Source organism: Eschrichtius robustus, chromosome 17 (assembly GCF_028021215.1).
Source record: "Eschrichtius robustus isolate mEscRob2 chromosome 17, mEscRob2.pri, whole genome shotgun sequence".
Lineage (NCBI taxonomy): Eukaryota > Metazoa > Chordata > Mammalia > Artiodactyla > Eschrichtiidae > Eschrichtius > Eschrichtius robustus.
This window is the reverse complement of record NC_090840.1, coordinates 53808276-53831179: the sequence shown is the minus strand read 5'-3', so window position 1 is coordinate 53831179 and position 22904 is coordinate 53808276. Positions and strand designations below refer to the sequence as shown.

The following is a 22904-nucleotide window of genomic DNA, read 5'->3' as shown; positions in this document are numbered from 1 at the left end:
ATGAACAAACTCACGCTATTGTTAATTATGTCTTTTTAATGACTGACAAGTTATTTTCTAAATTTTATATTAGAAAAAAAGCTTATATCTTAATAACTGGTATGTGTTCTTTGGTCAGATACTGTAAACTGTGAAAGTTAACTTTTATTTCCATTTTGTATTGACTCCCAGGAAGCATACAGGATGTAAATAATAAATAAAAAAATATATCTACAATATTTCTTGAATCTCCCCACTTTTCCATCTCTATCCACTATCATCATTTGTGATAGGCAGAATCGTCCCTTAAGATGTCCATGCATTATTCTCTGGAATCTATAAATATGTTACATTATATTGCAAAAGGCACTTTGCAGATGTAATTAAGGTTAAGGAGCTTAAAACAGAGAGATATCCTGGATCATCTGAGTGGGCCCAACCTAATTACATGAGCCCTTAAAAGCAGAGAGCTTCCTCTGGCTGGAGAGATGCAGCAGAATGGGTACTCAGAGAGATTAGAAGCACAAGAAAGAGTCAATGTGACATTGTCGGCTTGAAGATGAAGGGGGTCATGTGTCAAAGAAAATGGAAACCTTAGTCCTACGAAGGAAAGGAACAGAATTCTGCCAACAACCTGAATGAACTTAGAGAAAGAGTCTTCTCTTGAGCCTTCAAATAAAAGCCCAATACTGATGACACCTTGATTTTGGTCTTGTAAGACACAGAGAAGAGAAACCAGCCAAGATCACCTAGACTTCGGACAGAGTGGTAGATTTCCACTGTTTTAGGTAACTAAGTGTGTTTTTGGTAATTTCTTATGGCAGCAATAGAAAACTAATACACCATTGATTAGGCCTGCATCATCTCTGCTCTAAACTAATAAAACTGTCTCTTATTTTTGATCTCAAGTCTTTACTGACAAAATCTTTCCAGCTCTGATTGTCATGACCCTGCTCCAAATCCTGCAATAGCTCCCTACTGCCAACTCTATGGTTTGAACTATTTGGCCTGACATTAAGTTTTTTGTAATCTTGCCTCAACCTATATTGCTCGTGTCATCTCCCACTAAGTGTCAACTACTCTTTGCTCTGCTCATACAAAAACTGCATTTCCATGTCTCTGGGTCTAATACTGCCCATGTGTGAAATATCCATGCCTATTCCCAGCATCTTCACAAGTTTAAACAACATTTAAAATTCAAGGCTCAGAACAACTGTTACTTTGGCATCAGTGTTGAAAGTAACCATTTCCACTGCTACACTAATGATAATATAATAATAATAATATTGACAATAACAGCTAAACTAATGTTAACAATATTAACAGTCGCAGCCACCATTTATTGAGAACTTGTTGGACAATGTTTTACGTGCTTTCATAAGTGCACATAACAACCTCATGAGGTAGGAAGACAGATTCCATTATTTATACAGCTGAGAATGGAGGTTTAGAGAGGTTAAGTAACATGCCCATGTAGCAGAGATGGGATCTAGTATCTAAAACTCTAAAATCTCTTTTCTCCATTCTGTTACACTCCCTTATAGAATATTCTTTGTTCCTCTTGCTTGTCCTCATCATGTTCCAACTTGCTTTATATTTACTCAAGCCTACAACTCATTTCTTCTAGTAGATTTTAAGATTGAGTATAACAGCGATGAGAGAGTGGGGACTCCATTTTGTTAAGTTTTGTCTTCCATAGCACCCACTAAGATGCCTTCCTTGCAAGGAGTGACAAAAATGTTTACTTAATGAGATAAATAAATGCATGGTAATGTCTGTGCTTTAGGGAAATTATTAAAATACCGTAAGAATTCATTAGCAAATTTTTAATAATTTGATTAAGAGTGTAATATTTATGCTTGAGAAGGGATGATGAAAGATAATTTGCATTTGTAGATTTAAGTGGATATTTCCTTAACAATATCTTTCAAGAGCTCTGTTATTCTTTCCATAAATAATAATAACAAAACACTAGAATATGAGATGAGAAATAAGAAATATTTGACATATATTTATATGATCATTTATAGCTTTTAAAACTTCAATGTAGCAGTTTAACATCTGGAGGAATATAGTTTTAAGTTTTCTTGTCTATAACAAAGATGCACTGAATTGTTCATTCATTCATTCATTCAAAAAATATTGAGTATTTAGTAGATATCAACTATCATCTTAGGTACCACAGATATAAAAATGAATGAGATATAGTTCTTTCCATCAAGGATTTGAAGTCCAATGGGATTCAGACAAATTCAAATAAGTTATATATAAAATGTTATTAATACACAGATGACCCTTAAGAATCTAAAAAACAGGCTTATATTTTTCTGCCATAAAAAATATTTTTCAACTCAACAACAACAACAAAATAAACAGTCCAGTTAGAAATTGGTTTTCTATACACTAATAATGAACTATCAGGAAGGAAAAATTAAGAAAGCAATCCCATTTACAATTGCATCAAAAAGAATAAATTACCTAGGAATAAATTTAACAAAAGAGGTTAAAGTCCTGTGCATTGAAAACTATTAGACATTGGTGAAAGAAACTGAGGAAGACACAAATAGATGGAAAGATATTCTGTGCTCATTGATTGGAAGAATTAATATTTTTAAGATGTCAATACTACCCAAAGCAATCTACAGATTCAATGCAATCTCTATCAAAATTCCAATGGCATTTTTCACAGAAATAGAATAAACAATCCTAAAATTTGTACGGAACCACAAAAGGCCCTTCAAATAGCCAAAGCAAACTTGAGAAAGAAGAACAAAGTTGGAGGCATCACACTCTCTGACTTCAAATTATATTACAAAGCAATAGTAATCAAAATAGTATAATATTGGCATAAAGACAGACACATAGATCAATGGGACAGAGAGCCAAGGAACAAACCCATGCATTTCTGTCAATTAATTTACAACAAAGGAGCCAAGAATATACAATGGGGAAAGGACAGTCTCTTCAATAAATAGTGTTGGGAAAACTGGACAGCCACATGCAAAAGAACGAAACCGACCACTATCTTACACCATACACAAAAATTAACTCACAGTGGATTAAAGACTTGAAGGTAAGACCTGAAACCATAAAACTCTTAGAAGAAAACATAGTAAGCCCCTTGACATCCATACTGGCAATGATTTTTTTGAATTTGACACCAAAAGCAAAGGCAATAAAAGCAAAAATAAACACGTGGGACTACATAAAACTAGAAAGCTTCTGCACAGCAGAGGAACCGTCAACAAAATGAAAAAGCAACCTACTGAATGGGAGAAAATATTTGCAAATAATATATCTGATAAGGGGTTAATATCCAAAATACATAAAGAACTCAGAGAACTAGTAGTAAAAAACCCAAACAATTCAATTTAAAAATGGGTAAAGGATCCGAATAGACATTTTTTCAAAAGGACATACAGATAGCCAACAGGTACATTAAAACATGCTCAACATCACTAATTATCAGGGAAATGCAAATCAAACCCACAATGAGAATATCACCTCACACCTGGTAGAATGGCTATTATCAAAAAGACAAGAAATAACAAGTGTTGGTGAGGATGTGGAGGAAAGGAAACCTTTGTACACTGCTGGTGGGAATGTAAATTGGTGCAGCACCTAAAGAAAACAGTATGGAGGTTGTTCAAAAAATTAAAAAGTAGAGCTACCATATAATCCAGCAATTCTACCTCTGGGTGTTTATCTGAAGAAAATGAAAACCCTAACTTGAAAAGATATTTGCACTCCATGTTCACTGCAGCATTATTTATAATAGCCAAGATAGGGAAACAACCTAAGTATCAACTGATGGATGAATGGATAAAGAAAATGTGATACACACACACACACACACACACTATTCAACCATAGAAAAGAATGAAATCTTGCCATCTCTGAGAACATGGATGGACCTTCAGGCTTATACAAGTAAAATAAGTCAGACAGAGAAATACAAATATCATTCTGTTTGATATACATATGGAATCTTAAAAAAAAACAAAAAGCACTAAGCTCATAGATACAGGGAACAGATTGGTGGTTGCCAGAGGCCAGGCGGGGGTATTGGTAAAATGGGTGAAGGGAGTCAAAAGGTACAAACTTCCAGTTGCAAAATAAACAAGTCATGGGGATGTAATGTACAGCATGGCGACTAATAATAATGCTGTAATAATAATACTGTATTGCATATTTGAAAATTGTTAAGAGAGTAGATCTTAAAAAGTTCTCATCCCAAGAAAAAAAATTCTGTAACTATATAAGGTGATAGGTGTTAACTAGACTTATTGTAGTGATCATCTCACAACATATACAAACACTGAATCATCATGTTGTGTGCCTGAAACTAATATAATGTTGTATGTCAGTTATACCTCAATTAAAAAAAAAAAGAAAATGGGCAAAGGACTCAAATATACATTTCTACAAAGAAGATACACAAACAGCCAATAAGCTCATGAAAAGATGCTCAATATCACTGATCATTAGGGAAATACAAATCTGAACCACAATGAGAGACCACCTCCATTTCAGTAAAAAGAAAATTATAAATTATGTATTTACTTTTAGAAAACATAAAATACATACAAATATTTTAAAAGATTAAAATGCAATAAATATTTGCAAATGGTAAAATAAGACTTTATGCTCTCAAGAAAAATATTTGAAGTAATGTACATTATAGTTTTAAAAAATATTGGTTTGCTTCCAAAACTGCTTCCTCTTTTTCCTGAGCACTCCCTAGACTACATTTCCCAACCTCCCATTTTCTAGCATCAGCCTTGTGACTGAGCTGTAGCCAATGAAATAAAAGCAGAAGTGACTTCATTATTTCCAAATCTTTCCCATAAAAACTTCCCATGTGCTGGCTGAATACAGAGGGCCCCAAGGCTCTAGAAGACGGTAGAGCCACGAGATGAAAAGAGTCTCAAACTCTGAATGACAATAGGCCACCGGCCCACTGGGAATAACTGCATTGGACTGATATTTGCTCAATGAATGAACTTCTTTTGTATTAAGTTTTCAAGGTTTATATTTTATTGCAGCTGGCATTATGTTAGCTACTAAATAGAGCAACTCAAAGGTCTGCTTCCAAATTCAGTTTTCTCATACTTAGTTTTAATAATGTCATAGTTGAAAAAGGAACTTCACAACAAAACACCATGGATCATATAAAGTATAAATGTAGGATAAAGTTCATTGTTAATAATAGTATATATAAATCTGCATTTTATTAATTTTCCTGAGAACTTAGGATTTTTTAGTGACTTCCTGTCAGATCTTAGAGTGTCACTGTGTTTATTTCAACAGTGGCTAACGAAAAGCCTGACTAGGAGTAGAAGTTTCAGAACTACCTTTTCTGTGTAGTTGCAGTATTAGTATCACACTTAATCCAGTTGCATTGCAGGAATCTTTGTAAGCCTCTTGCCCATTTTCTTGTGGTTAAGGAAACTAACACCTCCAGAAAGGCATGCAACACCTGACTGACATCCTGACCAACTGTGCAAACTAGGGTGAAGCCATATATTAAATATGGTAGTGCTTAATTTCTTTTTTGTCTTTTAGATTAAAAGGAAAAATAAGTTCTACCATTTTCATTCCATCCTCCAGAGAACTTCATCATGAACGCCAAAGGAGTACACGGGCCTTTCATCAGAGATCACTATATTTGATACTATACCAGACACTGAGAAGGATGTACAAAATAAGAAAAAACAGTCTAGCCAAGAGATAGACAAATACATAAATGATTACAGTTACTAAGTGTTATAATTAGAGGAAATATAGAGTACTGGGTGAGCTTAGAAATTACTACAAGATGAAAAGAGCAGAGATTACTGAGTGGCCACAGGTTATAACAGTTGATCTCTACTTAAGCTCTGGATCCGAAGCTCTCTCACCTACTCAGTTGTTCCCACAAGTATCCCCTCTCATTAAAAAACCAGAACTCTTCTTTGATCTATTTCTTCCAAGCTACAGTCCTATTTTTTTGTTTCCCGTTTTATCAAAATTCCTAGAAATTGTTTTTATTTGCACACAGTAGTCACTAATCATATGTACCTACTTAAAATTATATAAATTAAAAATGTAAAAAAATTAAAAATTCAGTTAGTCACACAAGCCACATTTCAAGTGCTCAATAGCCACATGTTGGTTGTATGGTAGCCACATGTTGGCTACCATATTGTATTGGATAATGCAGATATAGAACAATGCCGACACTGCTAAAAGTTCTATTGGACAGTGCTGGTCTAGACTATAACAGAATAATTAAGAATGAAGTCTCCAGATCTATACTGCATGGATTTAAATCCCAACTTCGACCCTTAACTAGTTAAGTAAACTTGGGGAAGTTACTCCCCTTCTGCCTACTTTGATTCCCTCATCTATAAAATGAGGGTAATAGTAATTAATTCTTGTTTCATAACATTGCATGATTTAAATGATTTACATGTAAAGTGCTTAAAACAGTGCCTAGCACATGAAAGTGCTCAATAAGTATTAGGTGTTCTAATTTTTATTCTTGAAATTATTCTCACGGACTCTACTTCACCTCCCATTTTTGTTAACCTGCTCCAATCAGGCTTTGTCCACCATTGCAAGGTTTGTCAAGGTTTACCAAATTCCTCCATCTTGCGAAATCCAATGGTCAACACCCAATCTTCATCTTATTTGAACTACCAGAAGCACTTGACAGAGATAATGATCTTTCTTAAAATATTTTCTTCCTTTGGTTTCCAAGATACCATATTCTTCTTTTTCATTTTCTTTAATGGCTGCTCTCTCTTAAGTTTCCTTTAATGGAGTCTCTTCCTGATATCTAAATGTTGGCGTATACCAGGGCTCTGTCTTTAGTTTTCTTCTTGATTCAAGTTACACAAAGTAATATTATCTAGTGCCATGGTTTTAAATATTACCTGCTGATTACTCCCAAATTACATGCTTAGCCTTGACCTACTATGGATGCATATCCAACTAACCATATAATGACTGTACTTAGACGTCTCATGGGCATCTCAAAATCGACATGTCTAAAATAGAATTCCTGATTCCCCATGAAGCAGAATTTGCTACTGATAGCTTACATCTATAAAGTGATTTTTAAGTTCTGAAAGCATTTTCTTATACATTTAAAGTATTATCTTTATAAAAACTCTGTTAGGACAGTAGGTGTTAAATCAGATGAATATTCTATGACTCAGATATGTTGGGCAGGTTTTTTTAAGAGGCCATATTTGATATCTTATATAACCCAGAGCAAGCAATAGCATCCAAGTCTCCCTATTCACCCTATGTGCTTTCTACAATGTTGTGATGTTTAGCAAGATATATTTAAGCTTTAAAAGTGGTGAGTTTCCACTTAACAGTCAAAGAAGGATACAAAATAGCCTGAGAGGAGAGATATGACTTAGCTACTATGTGTATTAACCAACATATCTTTATAAATGGTTTCCCCTTCACCAATTATTGTGTATGTATGATTAGTGATCCTACATAATCATACATAATCATAATCCAGAATAATTTTGACATTCTTTAGAAAGATACCATTTTGCTGAGTTTTCTACTCTTCAGAAGTCAAGTAAGCAGTCTTTATCTGGTCTTGAAATCCATACTGGTAAAATGATATTTACTTTTACAATGATGAGTATCATTTTAAGAAGTTGAAGATATTATGGTATATCATTAATTAAAAGATAACTATAAATTAATTACATGCAGATCTCCATGCAAAGGCCAGAAAAATCAAAACAAAGGATCTATTGTAAGATCCAACATCATAAATCCATTCATTGTTTTAGATAATGTTATCATATGATCAAAGAGTTTAGGTATTAAATTTGAAGATTTCAGTTTTAAACACTGTTAGAGCTTGTCACTGCATTTTTAAGAAAAGAAAACATAAAAACCTTACTTGAGACATATACACAGAAATACAGAATTTAGAAACCCACTGAAAGTTTGGAGTCCAGTAATTACAAAACAATCTCTGTTGGCTATTCTACAGTTAATCTCCGGCTTTAAAGTGAGAGATATTCTGAATTCTATTGTCAATATAGGTCAAAGCTATACAGTGTGTATGTAGGAATGCAATTACACATTTTAAGAATGATAAAAAATTTAACCATTATAATGTTACCAAATATAAATGTAGACAACAACAAAAAGGAACACGTTATTTTCTGCTATGCTATATACATAAGAAGGGGCTATATGGTATAACAAGGAACTAAACTACATTTCTTAAATCTGCTAACATCATAGTGTTTTTGACAATAAAAATCAAATCAATATATGATCAACAGATCTCTATTTTTAAATAAAAATATTGTCAAAGAAAGATATATGGGATATTAATGCCAAAACTATGAAGACATGAAATTGATCATTGAGAAATATTGACCATCTTTTTCAAACGTTCTATACTCTTAGCTTCTGTGACACTACTCTCTCATAGTGTTTGTCCTTTCTTCATGATAATTTCTTCTTGGTCTTCATTGGCTCCTGTTCCTCTGCCCAATTCTAAAAGGTTAATCTTCCACAGAGTACTGTCTTCACCTACTGCTCTTTTATCTGTAGTGTTCTTTTTGGGCAGTCTCACTCATGTTCATGGTTTCAAGCAACCTCTAAATGTTATAACTCCCAGATTTATGTCTCTGGTTCTGACACGAGCTTTAGAAGAGTTTATTTAAATATGTTCTAGACATTTCTACTTGGATATTCCATAGATATCTCAGATTCAAAGTGTCCTAAATTGACACCTCTCCTTCTCCCAACCTACTCCTTCTTTTATACTTCCAATATCCATTAATAGCACCACAACCATCCATCCAGGGATGCAAGCCAGAAATATGGGGATTACCTTAGAATCTTCTCTCCTTCACCTCCCCACATCCTACCCATCAATAAATTGGGTGACTGACTACTAATTTTGCTTGTTAACAATCCCCTGAATTTATCAACCCCTCTCTATCTTTATTATAACTGACAACTGACTTAGTTCAGGATCTTATCTCTTATCTGAAATATTGTACTACTCTGCTAATTCATCCTAAAATCCTCTTTACCAGATGCTGACTTATCTTTACTTCTTTATTGCAGCTCCACTAGATATAAGCTCCAAGAGAAGGATCTCTTGTCTTGTCCATGTTTTCTTTAGAATACAGCATATGGTAGATGCTCAAAAAATATTTGTTAGATAAGTAAATGGCAGCCTGAATGGCCTACAAAATATATATTATGCAAATCTAACCATATCAATTCTCTACTGAAAACCCTTTAAAACTTCCTATCACCTACAAATTAATATGATCTATAAGACTCTCCATGACCTATCGACCTTGCCTCTAGCCACATTCAGTCCAAAATTTTTTGTTAAAATCACACCTATTTCCTATCATTCCTGTATATGTCATACTTCCATTCCTTTGTCATTATGGTTTCTATCTGGAACACCTTTCTAATTGTCCTTTACCTGGTTAGCAATCACTCTTTTTTCAGGCCTTGGATCAGGCAACATCTCCTCCAGGTATTCACTCCTGGAATTCTAGGTTGGTTCAAACAATCCTCCTCTGAGCACTCAGCACACTTTCTGTGTAATTCTAGTTTTACCACTGACATAGGATCTTGAAGCAATCTGTTTAAGTATCTATCTTCTACTAGAGTATAAGCAACTCAGATTATAAATGATTTCTTATTCATCTGTGTTCTCCATGTGCCTGGCACATAGTAAGTGCTCAAACCCCTGAATGAATAGAATTATTTATTTCATTTAACACCACATATTCTCTAAGTTGTAGTCTTATCAGTGTTTATTTTAGGTTCTTCATTTTTTAGATTAATAGACTTGATTTTTTTAGAGCAGTTTTGGGTTTACAAATGTTTGTAAGTTTTAAAGAGAAAAATGCAATAAATAAAGTTCTAACTGCGAGAGAAAAAAACCTCTCAATTTCAAAAGGCCAACATCTATCATTTTAGCACAACACAGTTAATTATGTATAAATGTTAGCAATTTAAAAAATCCTTTAAATATGATCTCTATGTCCATAAATTAAATTTCTAATTCTATATTAAAATGCAAAGTAACATTTTAAAACACCAAGTGAAATATTACTCTAACATAATCACATTAAATATAGTAAGTTACAACCAGGATATAATGAATGCCATCAAATAATTATTTCAAAATAATACTATTATATAAGGCTCAAATTCCAGAATCACTGTTACAGTTTGTAAAACCAAGGTTAGCCAGGTCCAGGAATTAACATATCCTTAAATTCTTTTGTGCTGTAGATTTATGCCCTGGCTTCTCTGTACCAGAACCCTAGTATTCAGACATAAATGAGATTTAATCCATTTGCCTATAATTTATTTGCTGTAAAAGAAACACCATATTATATGCTTTTGTTTGTGTGTTAAGTAGAAGATATGCTATTATTTCCAAGATACAAGGGACTTAATGCTTAATTATCAACACCCATTTGAAAAAAGGCATTGCTTTGACTCACAAATTTCTTAATTACTAACAGTGGCTTTTCTGAGTAGGAGTGTGGTATCTAATTTATTTTTGCAGATGTGATTAGAGACTGAATTTTAAAGTAGCAAAGCTTTGAGTATCTTCCCTGTCAGCAGAAAATTCCTCCATCCCTGCTGCTGGAGAATATTGCTGCTTGAAGTGTTAACAGGGAAATAAAAACTGCAGTGAGAAAATTGATACAACTCGTAAATGCTGCTTACAAACTGAAAAAGAAGTTAGGCTGTCAGCAATAAATGAAGTATATTATTCACACAAAATACGTGGTGTCATCTTCATCACGGTAACTTGCCGGGAATGGAAATTAACTTGGCTGGTTCCAACTTGAGGAACCTAAAGAAAAGCAAATATCTCACAGATCAGGGTACCTTTACAAAGGACCAGCAGCTGACAGTCAGGGGGACCACAGCTTAACTCCTCTCTGAGGAGAGAAGACGTTAAGTGCATTTCAAGGACAGTATCCAAGGTTCACTGAGAAGCAGGTTCATTGACCACTGAAAAGCAAAGCCATTGTTATATTTTCGGAAAAGTTAACTAGTTTAAAATGCCCCTTTCCTTCTGGAACATGTCATCATCTACACATCACTGAGACAGAATAAGTAAGAGAAAGGAAGATGTATTTTAATTAATTACAACTCAATTAGGAAGTCAAAAAAGTAACATAAAAATGCCTACCCGTTTGGCTGAGCTGAGAAGCACTGCGGCTTTTCCGGGAGAGACCAACAATAGCTACCATTTTGGCCCCAATGCTAGAGCGCCGCTTTTTGCTGCTGCTGCCCAAGGCGCCCACTGCAGTGTCAGACTGGCTGCCATCATTCTTGTCCAGCGAGCACATGTCTCCGCTGATGCTGGTGCTTTTAGTCATGTTCTTCCCTGAGATGCCCATTTGTCTGCTTTGCATTTTGGATGTAAAGACACTGTAGGCCGATGGATCGTTAAAAGTGAGGACAAGAGTAAAAAGGAAAAGACAGAAAAGGTATTTTAGATGAAATATCTGGAGTATAATTCAATTATATCATCAGTGGGACATATTTTTAGGACTCAAAAATTTTCAAATACCATGGTCTTGAATGGGTTTTACTATTCAGGGCCAACCTTAATGTAACTATCCAAAATCAGACATGATTTCCTTTCTGCTTTCAAAGAAGGCACTGGTTTGCATGGCCACAGGAAAAAAATATTTGCGAAAAATCAGTGGGCTCGTTTAAGAGAATATGCTGTCCTGCAAGTGCAATACACTTTGAGGCAGCCATATAACATATGAAAGAGGTTTCCAAAGCATTCTTCTCGAATTTGCTTTACTATAGCTTTCACAGAGAAATTCGGTGAGTGGGGAAATTTTACAAAAAATGGCAAAAATTACAGCATCTATTGCTAAGAGTGGCTCTTTAAGTTTTCTCATTTTATTAATAAGATTTTTCTAATAGTTGTTAAACTTTCTAACAGGGATTGATGTTTTCATTAGTTCTGAATTAAAAATAATTTATTTCACTTTACACTTTCATATATTGATATGTTTATATTCCAAAAATGAAGAAAAGATTTTCCTCTTGCATTCATTTGAAAGAAAGAAACATCATTATCAGTTTTCTAGACAATATGGTCAGAAGGCAATAATTTTTTAAACATTTAAAAATTTTTAAAATATTTTTTCCCCTCTATCCTAGAGTAAAACCTACTGAAAGGTTACGACCAGGGATCAAACCCGGGCCCCCAGCAGCGGAAGCATGGAGTCCTAACCACTGGACAACCAGGGAATTCCCAACACGTTACCTTTATTAACCTATGTTCATTTCCTCCAAGTATTTAAGAGGGAAAAGACTCAGTATGAAATGTTTAAAAAAGACAGTAAATTGTACTATTTGATACTTCGCTGTTAAGATAAACAGCAAACACAGGACAAATTCTGAGTTTGTGAGAGTATGAGCATAAGAGTAACACTGTAAATAAAATATACAGTCATGAAAAAATATTTCATCTTATTGAGAGCTGGGAAGGTGGTTAGGAGAGAACCTGCCCAAGGAATTAGAGACTAGAGTGACTCAGAATTTTATGAATGAAGTATAGAGGGCCCAGCAGCTCATACAATGGAGTATGAGAACTGCAGCGCAGGGGCAGAAAAGACACTTGAGTGGGACTATTTATAACATCTTAGGCTAGTAAGTGGTGCTAGAGAGGGCTTGGAGGGCTTAAAAGTTAGAAGGAATAATGATAGAGTTATTATCATTATTATAGGAATAATGATAGAGTAGGAAAAAAACCCAGTGAGACTGGCCAAGTTCCCAAACATTATGCCACCTTGAAAGCCTTAATTCCCTTTCCTTCCCATTCCTGTGTTTCTGGAGGCAGGTGTCAAGAGCTCACTGCATACCTATCACTATGATCACTCAGATTCGATTGCACCAGTTCCCAGTCATTGAGTGAAGGTCTGGATTTCGAGTGCCATTTCTTGAATTCTGGCATATTCCTTATGGGAGGGGGGAAGGGAGGGTAACAAACCCTGCTCCCATCTAAAGTTCACCTCACTAAACATTTTCTTTATATTATTTCTTTCCTATAATGTGGAATTTGAAATTATTATGATCCTACTTTACAGTTTAATAAGCTATATTTCATTTACTCAAATGACCATCTACAGTTTTCGGCTAGTAAAGTAGTAACCATTTATTCAAATGTTTATTGAATATATATCCCCACAAATATAGGGATACAAAAATGGTATGACACAGTCCCTTTTAATTAATGTACTGGCAAAAATATCAGCATGTAAAATGCAAATATAGCTGCATAAGAATGTGGTCTTAACTTATAACTGAAATTCCAATGATCAGCTCTAACATTAAGAAACCCTAATTAAGTTAAACATTCAAGAAAACATCTCTCTCTGAAGAGTATATAAAAACTGAGTTTCTCATGCTAATTCTTTGATTGCTGGAGATGACAGGAATTTAAAATTTAGTATTTTTAACATTACTGCAGGTACTGTATATAAATGCATTCTGTTAACATACTATAATGTATTAGTATAGTATCTAAATGTCTTGGAGGGTATGTGTGTGTATGTCTATGTCACAAAGTTGATGTCCAGAGTTAGGGAAGAATATTTAGCTAATCAATAAATTATTTTTAGTCAAAAACATCTGCCTTGATTATAGTTATTAGTAATGAAGCTGTGTTTAAATGTTCCTTAGTCTTGGGTCTTATGATAGGAAGCAGCGCCTTGCTGGTTACAGAGCAGCTCACTGCACACTTAGGATAGTTTAAGGAGCGCCAAGAAGGCCGGTCATCTCCAAAACTCCTTTCCCAACAGCTGCCTAATGCCTAAAATGCCACTATATTAAAGATTTCTTTAAGAAAAAAAGAGTTATTTCTTATTTTGAGGTTTGCTCCCTTTTAACATTTTGCTCCCTTTAACGATCAACTCCCAGGATTTGATCGTTCATTTAAAAGATATTTGCTTTGTACCTACTACGTGGCAGGCACTGTTCTTGGAGTTAGAAATACAACAGAGAAAAAAAGAGAATGTCCCTGCCTTCACGGAGCTTTCCTTCCTATTGTTGTGGGGAAAGACAATAATGAAGTAAATAAATGCCAACTTCAGATAGTGATAAGTGACCTGAAGAAAGTAAGATAGAATACAGTGGTAACAAGGGACAGGAAAGTTGGGGGAGGGACAACATTAAATGGGGTGGTCAAGGAAGGCCTCTGGGCAGAGGAGACAATTGAGCTGAGTACTGAATGATGAAGCCAGTCACGCTGAGAAGAGTATTCTAAACTGAGAGGGGGGCAAGTGCACACACCTAGGGGTAGAAAGACGCTTGGCTGTTGGAGGAAATTTATAAAACCAGTGTTAACTGAATGAGGTGAAGGTGAGGATACTAATATAAGGGGAGGTCAAGAGAGGGTAAGGCCTGAATGTGTTGGAATAAATACATGTCCTGTACTGCTTACCCTTATTTAACTGCCTATTCAGATACTATAGCAGAGCGGCCCTAAGTCTGAGAACATTGCATAGTTGGTTGCACCAAGAGCCCTGGGATCCAGCCCAATATTTTACCTCTAAATATATCATTAATGGACATTTTGGAGACAACATAATTACCTTCTTTAAACAGTGACAAATTTATAAAGGCTAGATCATTAAAGGAATAGGAAGATTGCTTTATTAATTGAGCATTCATAAATCCATTTAAACTCTTAGGTCTGTCTACCTATCTATCTATCTATCTACCTACCTACCTACCTACCTACCTATCTATCTATCTTTATTATCTCTTGAATTTATAAGTTCTCCATCAAATCATTGAATAACAGATCCCCACCCTGCCATGAGTTTGAAGAAACTTACTTTAAGGAAAAATGTTAAACTTATTACTTTATAAATCAAAAGTGTATGTTTCTCTCTCTGCCTATCACACAGTGATTGAGACTTTGACTTTGTTGAGACAAATGAAATGTTAGTTGGAAGTGAGTCCTAGCACTTCTGTGGAGAAGCATTTAATCAGTGGTGTTCAACTCCAACTTCTCTTTCCCTCTGCCCCTGGGACTGTGAAAGACAGGGCCTCTATCAGGCTGAGCCCCTGAGTGACTATAATGGACAGAAATGAACTTTTGTTGATTATGCACCTAAGAATTCAGGGTTGTTTATCACAGCAGCACAGTTTAATATGTCTTGAGTACCAAAGTCAGGAGAGACTGGCTACGGAAAAATCAATTAGGAGTTTATAGCAATAATACTGGGAAAGTAAATAAGAACTTAGGCTACCGTAATGCTATTACTAATAGAAAGCAAAGATTAGTGTAAAAGTTATCTGGAAGGAACCTTCTATACAGCTTAGTATCTGGACCTGGGAATAAGATATAATCATAGTTCAAATTAGTAAGCATTTACCATATTCCAGAGGCTATTTCAAGTGCTTTATATGAATTAACTCATGTAATCCTCACAACAACTCTTAAAGAAAACCGACACCCTTAGAGAGTATAGTGTTTGCCCAGGTGGTACTGATTTAGGAAACGATCAACACCGGAACCAGTGGAATTTCCTGATGGAAAGGCTGAGTAGGAGGAGGCTGTACACTCAGGCCAAGTGTTGAAGGGAATAGTCACGGCTCAACAGATGGAGTCAATAAGTATTTGTTGAACAGGAGAGGACAGATGAAGCTAGGATGGCCTAAGTAGGCAAGCCAAGAGTGTAAAGAGAGAAATGAAAAAGGTTGAGAAGACAGTCCAAGGAATGCTTATATTTTAAGATTAGGAAAAAGAAGAGTGACTGAGGTGAATAGAGATGCATTCTCAGAAATAAGAAAAATAGAATAGGGTTAAATTCCACAGAAGACAAGAGAAGAATGAGGTTCAAGAAAGTTGTGGTGGTCAAATGATGCAGAGTTAATTAGCAGGAACATTTAAGAAAAGTTATGGATTTAGAGATTTAGAGGGCACAAATTACCTTTAAGAAAGCAGCTACTGAAATAGAGAAATTCCTATTGAAATAGAGAAATTTCTTCAAGATGGAGAAATATATGAGTTTAAAAACTCAAGTGAAAGAGTTTGATTTAAAACATTAAATTTTTATGCTGTGAGGAATTTTATTCAAGGGGAATAGAAGGAACCCATCTGTGTATCTGTTTAATAAAACTGTCTTATCACAATTTCTAGATCCAAAACTACACGGGTAATGGTTTACCAGAAAAGTTTGTTTTACTCATTGGTCCTCCTTTTCCTAACTTAGTGAATGAGGAGGTTAAAGATCATTGTTAAGGTACTTTTAACCTCCAAATTTTTGTGACTATAATACCTCTGTTAATGTGGTTTTTAAAATTAATCCCTTTCAAATTTTCACAGTTCTTTTTCTTTTTAATTCAGCTTTGCCTATTGTTCCCCACAATTTCCCTTGATATATGTATTTTAAGCAATAACATGTCTCCCTTCACAAGTTTCCAGAATAAATTCCATAATTCTAACTCATCAATTCAATGTGTGTATCATCTCCTTAATTTTTTCTATTGTTTTACCTGTACTTTTCAACTAACCTCATTATTTCTATATGTAAATATTTTAGGCAGAAATAGACTTCTCTCTAATTCATTTTCATGTCAGCTTTTCTGATTTTACCACATGATTACATAGTACTTTCAATAATATGAAAAAGTCCATGACAAATTATCAGAAGGTATGTTCACTGGCCTATTACTTCAAGGATCAGTTTACAAATTTCACCATTTTTACTAATAACAAAGGAACATTAATAGTTAAAATTTTGTGGGAAAAAAACCCAAAAAACTGAGAACTTGATTTATTCTTGCTAATCATCCAGCTCTATAATCAGAGTATCAAGTTTTGTAGAGTATTTAACAAATGATGAATATTCTGCACTATTGCAATGATTACACTACATAAAAATTCACATTATGCTGCTAAAAATAACACTGAAAGCTAAACTATAATATGAAAATATTCTTGGACTGTAACTTTAACCTAAATAAAATCACTAGATGTTGAGTTTCAAAATGTATGAAAATGTATAAATGGCTATAGATTAAGGATATTAATTCCTCAGACTCTAAAGTACAAAGTACATTAGTTCCATATTTTGAAAAATAGTGGATACTCAGATTTTTTTTTCAAAAACTTGATTACAAATCAAATCCAAGTTAAAAAAAAATCTCTACTTTGTGTAATCACACTGCATCATTTGTAATCACATTGCATCAAACATACTTTAAACTTATAAATCTTGATTAAATTTAATTATTATCTATAAAACTCTCATATCTAATTAAAATCAATCTTTCAAATTCATATAGAAGAATCTACCAGAATTTCTGGAGTCCCAAAGGATTAACAAAACCAAAAACTCATTCTAGAATTTTTTTCAAGAGGCCAAATATATATTATCCATACATTATTCCTTTATATTTAGAAACAAGGTTGCTTTATTGAAGTTGTCTATGTTTTCCTTATACTTGCCTGACAATAACTGAGCAAAAAGAAGTTGTTTCTTGCCCTTTTATCTTTCTTAGCATGTGTGGGAGTCAGGTAAAATAATTTGTAGAGAACCAGAAATAACTTCCACTGTTCCAAGTTCTTGGAATTTGTGGCATCATGTCACCTGGCACATTATTCTTCTCGTGAGCTTTGCATTACTGCTATAGTAAAGCCTTTGTTATCAGAAAAGATAGCCATTTTTACCATCTATCCTCTTTAACAGATAGCCGGGCTCAGGAGACTGGGCCATAGGATGTGGAAATGTCAGTGAAGAAGAAGAGCACATTGTGCTTTCTGAGACAGTGTTGTTATCAGTTACCAGGTCCTTGCTTGCTCGGGAGAAAATGAGGGTTCTGGAGTTAGAGATAAAAAGCCAAGAAGGAGCTCTTTCATCAATAGCACATACCGACAGGCCAATGATTACAGATATTTAAAAATATCTAAACAACAAAGCTCCAAGTGAAAATTTTTTGTATTTCTTAATTCAATTTTAGAGGGTATTAAAAAATTAACGTCTAAAGAATGTGTGTGTCAAAAATAAACTCAAAATGGATTAAAGACCTAAATGTAAGGCCAGACACTATCAAACTCTTAGAGGAAAACATAGGCAGAATACTCTATGACATAAATCACAGCAAGATCCTTTTTGACCCACCTCCTAGAGAAATGGAAATAAAAACAAAAATAAACAAATGGGACCTAATGAAACTTGAAAGCTTTTGCACAGCAAAGGAAACCATAAACAAGACCAAAAGACAACCCACAGAATGGGAGAAAATATTTGCAAATGAGGCAACTGACAAAGGATTAATCTCCAAAATTTACAAGCAGCTCATGCAGCTCAATATCAATAAAACAAACAACCCAATCCAAAAATGGGCAGAAGACCTAAACAGACATTTCTCCAAAGAAGATATACAGATTGCCAACAGACACATGAAAGAATGCTCAACATCATTAATCATTAGAGAAATGCAAATCAAAACTACAACACGATATCATCTCACACCGGTCAAAATGGCCATCATCAAAAAATCTACAAACAATAAATGCTGGAGAGGGTGTGGAGAAAAGGGAACCCTCATACACTGTTGGTGGGAATGTAAATTGATACAGTCACTATGGAGAACAGTATGGAGGTTCCTTAAAAAACTACAAATAGAACTACCATACAACCCAGCAATCCCACTACTGGGCATATACCCTGAGAAAACCATAATTCAAAAAGAGTCATGTACCACAATGTTCATTGCAGCTCTATTTACAATAGCCAGGACATGGAAGCAACCTAAGTGTCCATCAACAGATGAATGGATAAAGAAGATGTGGCACATATATACAATGGAATATTACTCAGCCATAAAAGGGAACGAAATTGAGTTATTTGTAGTGAGGTGGATGGACCCAGAATCTTTCATACAGAGTGAAGTAAGTCAGAAAGAGAAAAACAAATACCGTATGCTAACACATATATGTGGAATCTAAAAAAAAAAAAAAAAAAAAAAAATGGTCATGAAGAACCTAGGGGCAAGACGGGAATAAAGACGCAGACCTACTAGAGAATGGACTTGAGGACACGGGGAGGGGGAAGGGTAAGCTGGGACAAAGTGAGAGAGTGGCATGGACATATATACACTACCAAATGTAAAATAGATAGCTAGTGGGAAGCATTCGCATAGCACAGGGAGATCAGATCAGTGCTTTGTGACCAGCTAGAAGGGTGGGATAAGGAGGGTGGGAGGGAGGGAGACGCAAGAGGGAAGAGAATTGGGGATATATGTATATGTATAACTGATTCACTTTGTTATAAAGCAGAAGGTAACACACCATTGTAAAGCAATTATACTCCAATAAAAACGTTAAAAAAAAAGTGTGTTTGTGTGTGTGTATGTGTTTGCGCGCGCGTGTGCATGCATGCGTATGTGTACTGATTATATTTTTTATTTTCAAGATATTATGATGTTTTGCCAATTTAAAAACCTTCCTGGGCTTCCCTGGTGGCGCAGTGGTTGAGAATCTGCCTGCCAATGCAGGGGACACGGGTTCGAGCCCTGGTCTGGGAAGATCCCACATGCCGCGGAGCAACTAAGCCCGTGTGCCACAACTACTGAGCCTGCGCGTCTGGAGCCCGTGCTCCACAACAAGAGAGGCTGCGATAGTGAGAGGCCCGCGCACCGCGATGAAGAGTGGCCCCCGCTCTCCGCAACTAGAGAAAGCCCTCGCACAGAAACGAAGACCCAACACAGCCAAAAATAAATAAATTAATTAATTAAAACAAAAAGCTTCCTGGCTGGGGAGAGATCGCCCCTTCAGGTGCAAGCCAATTCTTAGAGGCAGTAAAGGGCTCAGCCTGGAGCATGCCTTTGATATGCAAATTAGCCAAATCCAGAGACAAACCTCTTCTATCTGGCCCATTTACACCAAAACAATATTTCCCTGCCCTAAATCATTCCAGGGCCTGGTACAAAGCAACTAGAGACCACCCCTATAACCCAAAGCCCAGCCTGCAGAAATTATTCAAACTAGCTAATCTTCAACTGTTTACTCTGCCCTATCTTGTCTTTTTTTGCCCCCTCAATAAAGGTTCTGTCCTTGACTTTTCTCTCACTCCTGCCCCTTCTGCCTCCTGACCTACCCTGCTGCTTTCCCACATGGCTCTGCTTGGTGTGGCATGCCTCCTGTTTCTCGGGACAAAGTTTATTATAAACTTTGTTTTCCTGAGCCCCTTCTGTGTCTCCTCTTGTGGCCATATCTGTCCGACCATCACATAGAACAAAGAATAGTATGTATGTATGTGTGTATAAAATAACAATACTTCTTGTCAAGAACCACGGTTACTGGTATTCAGTATTACTGAATACTGGTAATTTCTCTTTGATTAAATGCAGTGTTGATAAACCCAATGTCTTCAAATTCCCAACATTATCTCTTTGTTCACCCTAAGGAAAATGTTATTATTCTTTCATGTAAAAATGTGCAAATACGTGATTAATTTAGTATATTTGCTTAGCTTGTATTTATGCATGTAGATAATGTTCCAGTCATCATTAACCAAGTATAAGCTTGCTTTACATGTCACTCAGAAATCATCAAGAACAGAAAGATTATAATCTCCTTCAGTGATTACAATGACAGTAATATTTTGACAAGATGTCCTTGGTCATATATACTGAATCTTCCTTGGAACCATTTAGAGGAAAGCCTTCAGCTTCTTAGAAATCTAAACTTATTTTTTCTTTTTAGATTCCCAGTCAATCAGTTCTACAAAGATTGTGAATTTCTGTTCTGGAACCATGTCTCGGTACACACAATGCTAGTCTTTTAAGGTTAGAAAATCCACTGGAATTGGGGCTAACATAGGGAAGTCAGGTGGACATTTTTTAGTTTAGTGCATGGTTTTTAAAAGTTTTCCTACTGTTATTATAAAACTGAAAGACAAAGAATAACATGGTAAAACCATGCAGTGTAAAAAAAAAAGCATTGTTAAATTTTTCTGAGCTAAAGTATGCTTTCTATAATGTTTAGAATTTCTGACATAAATGTGAGGTATTAAGTATTGCATCTTTGGCCTCATTAAACAAACAAAGCAAAATATACAGTGAGAATGTCAAGAATAAATCTATGCTTCTCTAAGTGTCAGTATTTTATACACTTTCTTCGGTTGGAGTAATCAACAAAATGATTTTTTAGGTGTTTTACATTTTGCTTGCCAAAAAATAAGGTATTTTAAGAGAGTGACTGTTCAGCATGCTTCAAAGAAAAGCAAATTAGATTTGAAATGGGCCTAATTCTTCATATTGGGGTAAGGAGGTAGTTCTTCTACTTTTCAGATTCTCTTAAGCTTAGGTCATGGTCCCTCAAAGGAAAAGTTTTATATTTGATTCTTAGGTAGATATGTACTTCAACAATATTAGTGATTTATTCAAGGCAACAAAATCTGGCAATTTCATTGAGAGGTGAAATGTAAGGTTTAGGTTCAAAGTCAGTCAGACATGGGTTTCTATCCTATTTCTATCATTTAATAGTTCATGACTTTGAGCATACTTCTTAACCTTTTCTGAACTTTAGTTTTCTCATCTTTTTATTATATACCTTTCCACTTGAAGCTGTATGGGGCAAGAACTTTATCTTTTTCGTCCACTGCTAGAGTCCAGGTTTTAAAATAATGCCCGGGGTCTCCACTGTAACCTGGGCACATTTGTGGCAAAAGTGCTCACATGAAACCCTAAAGTATTATTTTCTCAAGTTTGTGTTGAAAACTAACAACAAAAATTAATTCAAGGATATTATTACCTCCACTGCAGTTAGCTACTTTATGAAACTAATACACTCTCATTTTCAAATGAATTTTGAGAAGCCAAAGCCTAGAAAATAACGTAGATAATATCTATTCACCATAATGAAATAATAAAGATAAATAGAATTTAAGCAATTTGTAAATGTCGTGTCTCAAACATACTTCTCCTGCAGTTTATTTATTGGCTACTTCTGCTTTCATGGATATTTATCTAGTATTAAGTTCTTTTCTTTAACGAACATAACCTGCCACTTCTCTTAAACTCATGTTTGAATGAGTGAATAATGAATTGCACGCACAAATGAGAATACAAAGTATTTTTTTTCACCTTGACATTTCTTACAGTATTCAGTTATAAGCATATAAAAAACAGATGTGTTTATATTATATTTCATGTTACACTGAATATTTATTTTATAATAGGATTTTGACTTTATATGTTGAAACCAATAATGTTGCTGTCATTAAGTGGAAACCCTAAATTTTAAATGTAAAACTGTAAATTTAAAATGTAACATTTATTTAACAGGATTAAATCCTTATACTTAAAAATTCTTATGTTCCATAAATGGAAATTATAAATCCTCAGAACTTTTGAATGATTACATTATAGATTAATACACTATGAAACTATTAAATTGCCCAAGATTTATCATTAGTCATTTAGAATCAAATTTATCTAAATAAACACAATTATGCCATATATATATATTTTTGCAAGTAGGCATATATAAAGTTTAATGAAAAAAATTATGGTAAAGAGGATTTACCAATAAAGTTGTTGTACTAAAAGGGACCAGAAACTTGTAGCAATTTGAAAGTCTATTTATTTAAAACAAAACTATTTTTCTTTCTTCTTTCTAACAAATATGCATCTTTCCTTACCAAGATTTCTTAAACCATGCTTTTCTCCAGAGAAATAGACACAGAGCTTGACTTTGTATTACTTTGTTCAATTATACTTTTTGAAGGCTCTAGATCTCACTGCCCAGTACTGTGGGCACTAGCAACATGTGGCTTAGGAGCCCTTGAAATGTGCCTCCTCCAAATTGAGGCGCACTGTGTCATATACACACTGTTTAGATATATTATACACTGTAATAC

General features: G+C 34.8%; 1 protein-coding gene across 38 annotated transcripts in view; it reads right to left on the bottom strand.

The window, feature by feature from the left end:
- The window catches only part of RIMS2 (regulating synaptic membrane exocytosis 2), a 607795-nt gene that overhangs the window by 73830 nt on the left and 511061 nt on the right, over positions 1-22904 (bottom strand). For 16 of the 38 annotated variants that reach the window (XM_068525902.1, XM_068525907.1, XM_068525898.1 and 13 more), the window contains one exon: positions 11192-11433. The exons of the other annotated variants lie outside the window; for them this stretch is intronic. In XM_068525902.1, coding sequence (XP_068382003.1) covers positions 11192-11433 — 242 coding nt within the window. The remainder of the gene's footprint in view (positions 1-11191; positions 11434-22904) is intronic. 38 annotated transcript variants of the gene reach the window in all.